At 45.9% G+C, this 10068-nt stretch overlaps 1 protein-coding gene across 1 annotated transcript; it reads left to right on the forward strand.

Moving 5' to 3' along the window:
* The first annotated feature begins 3105 nt into the window (after nucleotides 1-3105).
* Nucleotides 3106-9399, forward strand: NFKBIZ (NFKB inhibitor zeta). Its single transcript, XM_068417457.1, has 11 exons — nucleotides 3106-3245; nucleotides 4155-4191; nucleotides 4297-4400; nucleotides 4530-5293; nucleotides 5732-5837; nucleotides 6163-6309; nucleotides 6677-6740; nucleotides 7478-7647; nucleotides 8290-8400; nucleotides 8510-8677; nucleotides 9346-9399. The coding sequence occupies exons 1-11, from the start codon at nucleotides 3117-3119 to the stop codon at nucleotides 9397-9399; spliced, it is 1854 nt and encodes a 617-aa protein (XP_068273558.1). The 5' UTR covers nucleotides 3106-3116.
* Nucleotides 9400-10068: the final 669 nt, after the last annotated feature.

Here is a 10068-nt window from a genome sequence, read left to right on the forward strand (position 1 = left end):
CCACAGCCCTGCAATGCCTTCCTAGCTGAGTCCTCTTTTCCCCAGTTTGTTGCTGTCTGTACAGGCTGCACCAGGAGAAGAGGTGATGAGCACTTTTGGTCACCACCCTGCCCAGGAGGAACTTTCTTAGGCTGAAGATGCCTCACGGGCTTTAGGTCACCAAGCGTTTGGGCCAAAGAACAAATGCTCAAGGTCTGCAGCATTAATAATTACAATTTGTAGATGTAGCAATAATTTACTTGCATGTAAGTGCTTTGAGAGTACAAGGCTGCTGGGAGCCAGCCCATCTTGTGCAACCGATGGGTGTGTGTATTTTTGAAAGAGCCTTTTGTTACAACGCTCGGTGGAATTAGACTTGTCTTAATCTGCTTTGACTGGGAGTAGATTTATGCCAGAAGACTCGATAAATAAGATGTCGCTGATGAAACAAGTATGAGTTGAGGTATCAGAGTGTTGCCCGAAGTGGATTTTGCTTGGTAAAATGAGAGCAAGTCGGCAATTCAGCCTTCAGGAGAGTAGAAACTTTGGAATAGAAGAGAAAAAGAAATTCCACACCTTCTTTAGGACAAAAACCACATTAAGTTGCTTTGTAGAACAGTTTTCGTTTGTACGCAGAGACTAATCTTCAACTAAATCCATTCCAAGATCGTTACTGAATAGCAAGGGTAAAGCTGCTGTCTGTCCCTGCCTGCGTGTGGTTTAGGGACCCTCCATGATACAGTAGGACTAAAATGAGAGAAATCCACTTTTGTTTTGAAATCTGCTTTTAATCTTGACCTTTTTAAGGGAATTACAGGCAACTATGGCACCAAATCTAATTTTCTGGGTTATAGACTTTCAGATTCACATTACCATTTGCTTGTTAAAAGATGAGATCCATTTGCACCTATCTAAGGCTAAGGTATCGTAACTGAGATCTAAGGTTTGAAGAACAACAGAGAACCATCTCATTGCGTGTTTAAAACATACAGCCTGATTTCACAAATCCTCACTTGCATAAAGAGCTTCATTAAATGAGGGAGAAGGCGCGCTTGAGAGAGAGCTGCCGATGAGGGAGCGAGTGAGTTGTTACCTTTATTAGACTGTGGTATTTCTGGCACGACTTGGCATCTGATTTCATTTTACAGGTTATGTTTGCAAATTTTACTGTGACTGCACAAATTCAGTCTACGGTGTAAAACAGCCGTCTTTGGAGTAGAAAACTGCCCAGCTAATTCCCAGTGAAACCTTCCTTTACCTAACAGTGGAAGAAATAGTTGAATAACATAAAGCAATTCCCTCCTGCCTCCTCATGGGCTGATTAATGTAATTTAATGTTGCACCTGTCTGGTGTTTTTTAATACAATTAAAACATGTATAATAATCAAAATTATAGACCTGCAATTTGCATAATATACTTTAGAAATACTGTGTTGTTTTACTACATATTTTTTGAGGCAGCCACTTTGCTAAAAACATCCTAATGGCAACCTCGCGGACAAAAACGCCCGCTCGTATTTTAGAAGATGGTGGCCTCAGTGGAAACAAGGAAAGCAGAAATATTTGTTTGAAAAGTAGAAATCTGAGAAGTCTCCCCTGTGAATACTGGTGATAACTCAGTAGTGTTGTTAACAGCAATCGCAGGTGCACGGTTTTGCCCACTTTTTGTTTCGGCATTGTATTGCTCACCTGCTTCTCCCTGCCGGCCTCGACCAAGAGGCTTTGCCACCGCAGCGTGGTGCAACCTAAAACCAAAATAACTTCTGTGTCTGTCCCCTGCCTGCTACATGCTCGACAACAGAGAAGAGATGACTCAACTCTGTCGTGAGTAACCGCTCACGTTCCCCTTCTCTTTGGATTCTGCCCACGTGACGCATGTGAACAAAAATCCCCGTCAGGACCGTACCCCCAGAACCGAGGCCTGGCAGGAGCGGGGTGAGCGCTCCCGTGCCGTCGGGTACAGGCACGCGGGGACGCGAGCCTCCATCAGCAGCGGCGGGGGCCGAGGGCCATGCTTGGGGTTTCCACCTCTGCAGGTGGAGAAGAGGGTGGAAAAGTGGGGTTTCACGCATTGCAAGCGGGGGCTGCAAAAGCTGTGGGAGGCCTCCAGCAACAGCTCTGGAGGACACAGGGTGCGAGGTGGCATGGCATGGCATGGCATCCCCAACCCCACCATGCCCATGCCCATGCCCATGCCCATGCCCATGCCCATGCCCTTGCTCCCCCGGCGGGCCCGCCGCGGCGCTGCCCGTTGCCCGGGCCGGGGGAGCGGGTCGATGCCGCCCGCCCCTGCCCCGCCCCGGACGCGGCCCCCTCCCACCGCCCTTACGGGAAGCGCGGCCCCGCCCTGCCCCTGCCCCGCCGCCGAGGGGGCGGAGACACCATAAGTGCCGCCGCCAGCGCCGCCGCCCCCCACTCGCCGCCGCGCCGCCCGGACAGCCCTGGCCGTGCCCGAGCCCGCTCCGCCGCCCGCCGCCCTCCTCCGCCGCTGCCGCCGCCCGCCGCCCCGCGGCACCGCCATGATCGTGGAGAGCAGCCGGGAAGCGGCGCCCGATGGCGGCGACGGCGGCGGCGCCCTCAGCAGCCCCATTAACCTCGCCTACTTCTACGGGGCCTCGCCCCACTCCAGCGAGGGCAGCTGCTCGCCGGCGCACTCCTCCGCCCCGGGCTCGCCGGGCTCCGACTCGGACCTCTCGGTGAGCAGCCGCGGCGGCGGCCGGAGGGACCCCCGGGGCGGCGCCCGCCACGCGCTGCAAGGTACGGCGTGCCGCGGCGGCGGTCCCGGCCCCCTGCGCCCGGGGCGGCGGCGGCGGTCCCCGCTCCGTCCCCGCCGGGAGCGAGAGGCGGTCGCGGATCCTTTTGGGCTTTAACAACCCCGAAAGCGGTGACGGGCGGGAGCTCCGGGTCGGGCGGGAGCGGCCGGGGGGTCCCCGGGGGAGGAGGCAGCGGAGGAGCCGCACGCCTGTCGGATGGCGGGGGGGCATCGCCTCGGCTCCCCTCTGCTAAAGCGGGGGTTTCGGTTGTTTTCCACAAGCGTTCCCGCTTTTTATTTATTTTATTTATTTTTTTTAAAGTGAAAAGGGAGCCAGCGGCTTCAATCCGGGTTTTGTTTTCGTGTCTCAACAGTTGACCAGCACATGGCGGGGGGAAAGCAGCACAGAGGGCCTTTCCAGGGCGTCCGCGTGAAGAACTCGGTGAAGGAGCTGCTGCTGCACTTCAGGAGCAGCAAACAGATGTGCTCGGGATCTGCCGCGGAGGAAGGCAAGGTGAGCTGCATTTTTCACCACTGACATAATTGCTGTTAAGGTTCCTGAAGCTGGCAGAAGGAAGGCACGCGATAACGCTGGGAACAGCTCGCTGCTTTATCTGATGTGGATGGAGTCAGTATTTTTCCTTTTCGATGCGTAATGGAAGAGCAGAGCTGGGAAGGAATGAGCGAGAAGGTTTGCTGTGGCAGGAGGAGGCACTTAAAACTGTTCTTACTAAGCTTTATTTTTTAAAGGGAGTTTGGGTAAAGATGCGTTTGTGTTACGAAACCGCAGAAACTCCCTGTTAGCTCGAATGAGGTCATTCATTGTGAGAGATGGGGAATCGTCTCTGAAGAGAATTGTTTGTCATGCTATTGTGCTCCAGAGCACACAGTAGTATAAAGGCAGACCCCCCACTTGGAAAAGATAGAAACAGAAAAAAATACAGGAAATTCTACGAAGATTAAAGGTGTTTTTTTTTTTTTTAGAATAGTGTTTCTGAGTGTTTGTTTGCAAGCTTCCTGGATAAGTGTTGTCATAGGAAAATTTTTGCATAGAACAGTTAATGGCATTGAAGAAGTATAAAATTGGCTGGCTTATTTATGTTTAAAAAAAAAAAAATCCTCACACCTCAGTAAGGAACAGTGTCTTTTTCTAGATTTTCTTGAATTTTGTGGTATTGTAACAAATAGCGTAAAAAGCCTTAAGAAAAATGGTGGTTTTCATTAAAGTTCCATAAAAGTCTTACCATTTTCTAACCTTAATTAAAAGCAATTAAATTAGGGTTAGACAATCATGTACTAATATTATTCCAAGTTATATTCTGTGTTTATAGAAGCAAGTCTCTGCTGCTTTCTTGGGTTTTTTCTTTTTTTTTTTTCTGAAATAACATTATAATAATGGAATAATCTGGATTTTTCTCAAAAGGCACAAGGAGGATTGGTGAACTACGAGCAGTACACAGGTAAAAAAAACCTTTTTTTTTTTTTTTAATACCCTGCAATAAGATTTTAAAAGTTAATTGTAAGAGTAGCCTCCAAAAGGACTCAATTTATTTTCTTTTCAGCAGAGCTGAAGAGCATACTGGGTCACAGTGGCAAAAGAAAGGCTCCCGAGCTCCTTTCTGATGGACCTTCTTTCAAACGCCAAGCTAATGTTCACCCCCACCTCCTGGTAAGCTTGTAGTAATTTTTTCTGTGCCTTTATTTTTCAGTTTGCTTTGTGTGATCAGAAACCGCCAGATACAATTATACCTCTAACTTTCTGGGGCTCATTCTGACTTTCTTTTTTTTTTCCTGACAGACACCACCCCAGACCCCCACTTCTATGGATAACATGGAGGACACGCATAAAACCGACCCAAAGCACGACAGCAATTCTGATCTTCTTCAGAACATTATAAATATCAAGAACGAGTCGAGCCCTGTTTCTCTGAACACGGTGCAGGTTAGCTGGTTGCACCCTGTCTCAAATCACAGCTCTCCTGTTGAGCAGTACCAGGACAGCCCGGGAACACAGGCTTTCTCCTCGTCCCAGAAGTACCCGGTGTTCCAAGATCACACCTCCCAGCACATGCTGGATCCGCCGCAGCATTACCAGTTCCCTTCGTCGCAGAACCAGGATTTGTCACAGAGCTATCCTACGGATGCCTCCCTGGAGTACAGGCTGTTTGCTGCCAATGACCAGTCTCCTGGCTGCCAGCAGAACGCCTTTGACAGCCATGAACTGCAGTACTGCCCATCGCAGAGCTTCTCCTCTCTCTTGAATGATTCTGAAGGCTCAGAGGGCATCTCCACGTCTCTCCAGCCGCTGACCAGTGCCCACCCGCAGGCTGATGTCAGCCCCCACGCTCCGAACTTCAGCTTGCTTTCCAATAACATCTGTGGTAGTCTGGAGCGCAGCGTCTCTTTGGCTACTTTGAATGTCTCTCCACCTGACCAAAGCATCGCCAGAAGCACAACGCAGCTGGGCAAGTCGTTTTTTCAATGGCAAGTGGAGCAGGAGGAAAACAAACTGGCAAACATCTCTCAAGACCAGTTCCTTGCAAAAGATGCGGATGGAGACACGTGAGTGCTGTTTATCTCTGGTTTTGATGTGGGAGGTTGGGGAATATTTCTGTTTGGGTTTTGGGGGACCACGGGGTTGTAACGGAAGCTGTTCATTAGCAGTGCTTGTGTCCTGAGTGCAGTGGTTTTGCTAATCAAATGAAATGCGTGGTCTTGCTGATGGGCTGCAATGCAGCATATTGAATAGATAAGGTGTTTGTATCATCTGATTTAACGTACTTATTGTTAGACTTTTATGTAGTAACTGGGGAGAAAAAGATTCTAATTTAGATGCTTTAAGTTGCCCTGTGAAGAAGGTGCCTGTATTCTTGATTTAGTCACCCAGAGGAGGTCTGAAGCTGGCAGCATAACACCACTCCCATGTGTTTGCATCTCTGTAGTGACTTGAGCCCTGGTTTGTGTGGTGGTGTAACTCTGTGTTTCCCCTCTTTCCTGCAGCTTCCTTCACATTGCAGTTGCCCAGGGCCGACGAGCTCTCTCCTATGTTCTTGCGAGGAAGATGGCTGCCCTGCACATGCTGGATATTAAAGAGCACAACGGCCAGGTGAGGTTCTCAAAGGCTTTGCACCTGCTTTGTGCACCTGAGTGCTCTGTGTGTCTAGACCTTGAGGAAGATGTGGTGAAACGCTTATTTAATATTAACCCCTGAGATTTAGCCTGCATACTAATATTAACCTTGAGCTATTAATGCTTCTTGGGATCACCTTGAGCTGGTAAAACTATGCGCTCTGCTTCATTTGTCCTGGCTTCCTGGTGTCCATAATCACTGTTTAAATAATAGCAGGTAGATAGGCTTTTTATTTGTTTTAGTTGCTCTTTCCTGTTAGAGATCAGATGACTAATAGTTGAAATTTTCTTGATGTTTGCAGAGTGCTTTCCAGGTTGCTGTGGCTGCCAATCAGCATCTCATTGTGCAGGACCTGGTTAGCTTGGGGGCTCAAGTCAACACCACAGACTGCTGGGGCAGAACGCCGTTGCATGTTTGCGCTGAGAAGGGGCATGCCCAGGCCCTTCAGGTAGGAACCAGGCAGGCGTAACTCTGCCCTGTCCCTAACGTTTATACTTTGTATTTGTTGTCTTGGGAAACTCTGAGAACGCTGCTCCTCCCCTTATCTTTTTCTCTGTGTAGCCTTGTTGAGTATATATCAGGGCTCTACAGTTATGGCTTAAAGTGAGACTGAGCTTCACATTGAGTTTCACTGTAGGGTTCTCACCAATGTTTTAGAGTAATTTGGTGGAATCCTCTAGTATACAAAAACAATAAGTCTACTCTTAACGCCGTTATTTATTGGGACTTTGTTGCAGTAAGACTGTATACAAGCTTGAGGAAGCAATGTGTGGTTTGGGTAAGACCTAAATGCATACCTGTTCCCGCTTTTGTAGGCAATCCAAAAGGGAGCCATGGGAAGCAATCAGTATGTGGACCTTGAGGCAACAAACTATGATGGTGAGTAGTTAGGGGTTTATAATTTACAGAGTTACTGGATGTTATAATGTTTTATGGCTGCTGATGTGAATGTTATCCTGGGTTGAGAAGCAATAAAATGGAGTATGTTTTTGCCAGGTTGAAATTTACAATTACAATTGAAATTACATTACAATTGGCATATCTGTCAGATAAAAACATGGTTAGTCTGTGCCTGTCAGGACCTCTTCCCTCTTACCTGTGATTGCTGTGTTTGGTGTGGAGAGAGTAGGTGGTAATAGGCTGTTTAAAACCATGTGAGTGCTGGTGGTACATTGGTGGACACAGAAGCCAGAATCTCTGACACCAGAGAGCTGTTTTAATTGAACCACTTTCCATACAATAGCTCTTTCTAAAGTATATTGTAAAAAACAAACAAACAAAAAAAAAAACCCCAAAAAACCCCAAAAACAACAACAACAAAAAACCCAAAACCAAACAAACAAAAAAACCCCACAAACAAACAAACATCAGAAATTGATTCTTTTATTATCTGCTGGCTGAGAGCTCACAGTAGGTTGCTACTTAACTCCTCTAATGATGGACAGCCCAAATCCTGAGCCATTCAAGAGCCATCACTGTCACTTACAAATGTGGAACTGTCCCTGGGCTTGACAGGGAGAGAAGCTCCTTTATGCATCCTTCAAACCAAGCAGCCAGTCAATATTTCTGCGTTGCATTTGTTCATTAATGATGATTTTTTTTTTTTTAATGTTAAGGTTTGACAGCGTTGCACTGTGCAGTTCTAGCCCATAATGCTGTGCTGCATGAACTGCAAAACAGTCGGCCACCTCACTCCCCTGAGGTCCAGGAGCTTCTGCTGAGAAACAAGAGCCTGGTAGAAACCATCAAGACTCTAATACAGATGGGAGCATCTGTTGAAGCAAAAGTGAGTACAGCGGCTTTGTGAAGTGCCAGATGCAGAGAGAATGTGGAAGCAGAACAAGTCCTTTTCTCCCATGCCATGTCTCAGCTTTATGACAAAGGAAATAAACTAATTTGAAAGCTTCCCTAAAGCTTAATATACCCACGTGAAATGAGAACCTTGTGTTTATTCAGAGCAAGGTATTATCAATGCAAATGAACCATGGGCAAAGAGGGGGGTGATAGTCTAATTTCTGAATTAAGAATGATGCTATGCTGGCTGCAGCTGGTTGTGTCTTAAAAGTAAGAATATGTTTGGAGCACTGAGGTTTCCATAGTAATAGGGCACTGATGATACCTTGTTCCTGAACTGCAAATTTTAGTTAAAAACTGCTTCCCTGTCCAGTTTAGGTCTGTGCTGGGCTAGATCACTACTTGGTATAACTTTTGATAGTTTGGCTATGTGAGCTTACTGCCAGATGGAATCTGGGCCATTGTTCATTAGATATTCATATGAAAATATATATTCAGATTGACTTTCAGGCAATTGTAGCACAAATATGTTCAACACTGTGCAGTTACTCTGCCTTCTGTTTTATTTGTTTGCATGTTCCTTCTGGATAGGTGAAGCACCTGCAGGGAAGACTAACAGTTTCTTTTCTGATAGGATCGCAAAAGTGGTCGCTCTGCTTTACATTTGGCAGCAGAAGAAGCAAACCTGGAGCTCATTCGTCTTTTTTTGGAGCTGCCCAACTGCCTGTCTTTTGTGAATGCAAAGGTACGGTGATACATGCAGATATAATCTGGGATGTGCACTGTGTGGCACTGTGAGTGTCCTGAGACTCATGTCCCTGCCTTTCCTTCATGGAGTTACTTGTCTCCTCCAGGCTTACAATGGCAACACAGCACTCCACGTGGCTGCCAGCCTGCAGTATCGGGTCAGTCAGTTGGATGCTGTGCGGCTGCTGATGCGAAAGGGAGCTGATCCCAGTGCCAGAAACTTGGAGAACGAGCAGCCAGTTCACCTGGTTCCTGATGGCCTTGTAGGAGAACAGGTAAAAAACAAAACCAAACCACCCTCTCCTCTGCTCCCATCTGTCTCCATCTACACAAAAGCCTTACTCCTCTCCAAAAGTGTCTTTTGGGTTTTGAGTTGCAGCTTTTATGGAAAAGAATTAGCAAATGCCATTTTATTTGGGAACTTTGGTTTTAATGTCAGGATCAGGCAGAATCCTGACATTATAGGTTTCACTTGTAGCTTTTATTTTTTCCATCTGAAAAGCTTTTTCATGTCAAGCTAGGTTTTTTTGTTGTAACCTTGCAACACACTGGAGGTCATATCCCTTCTCTTGTTCATCTCAACATGGCCTGAGATCATGCTTTTGTTGCTCTTGTTGTAATTTAGTAATGGCAGTTCTTAGGCCTGAATAACAGATGAGGAAAATATTATTTTTTTTTCCCTAGGAGCTATACAAATACATGATGAAAAAAGTGACTCTTGACCTAAGAAGCTAATAACTTAAGCCACTGAGTAATTCTGTTCCCTTTCATTGGTTCAAATGCTGTAAAATTGTATCAATTCTGGTGTAACTGAACTCAGAGCCTAGGCTCAGATAAATGAGGAATACAGAGCTGGGTCTAGGGCTTTTTTACTTTTTTTTTTCAGATTATGACTCACTTTAGGATGATGAATACTAATGTTTTGTCTTTTTCTCTTCTCCAGATAAGACGTATCCTAAAAGGGAAGGCGATCCAGCAGAGAGTGTCGCCATTTTAAGCTCCATGTTTCTTGGAGTTCAGCACCTCACACTCACTGTCAGTCAGGCAGTCCTAATGTATCTGTAAATAGACCATTTGCCTGGTGTGGGCAAATGTTAGTTGTTTCTATGAAACAAAAGTATTTTGTTCACTATCATATAGTGGGTTATATGAGAGTAAAAAATAAAACCAAACCAAAACCCAACAATCAAATTCCTCTGAGCAAACGGGAATGTTTCATTCCCAAGTGGAACATTTGCCTGGATACTTGGATTTCAGAGCTACAGCAAGACTGATTTTATTTAAACAGCCATACAGATAGCTTCTGGACAAGGACAATTCTACAGGAAATCTTTTTATTTAGAGAGGGCTGATACATGTCAACATTGCAGAGGGTTTTTTTATGTTTTTAATAACACTTAAATACTAAGTGTAAGACAAATCAAGTATTTTTGAATTTGAACATTTATTTATGTAACTTTGTAGCTTTTCTCCAGTATCTTGTGCAGGATTGTATATAGTCACTGGCATTATTGTACAGCTTTATAGTTCTAAGAATCTATTGATTGCTTGGGCAATGAACTGAAGAAACAAGTTCCTTGATCTTAACTTGCAAATTGCATATAGATTTTTAATATTATACTGGTGCAAATCAGGTAAATTCTGTTGTTTCAAGAGACTGAAGACC

This window comes from Nyctibius grandis, chromosome 23, assembly GCF_013368605.1.
Source record: "Nyctibius grandis isolate bNycGra1 chromosome 23, bNycGra1.pri, whole genome shotgun sequence".
Classification (NCBI taxonomy): domain Eukaryota; kingdom Metazoa; phylum Chordata; class Aves; order Nyctibiiformes; family Nyctibiidae; genus Nyctibius; species Nyctibius grandis.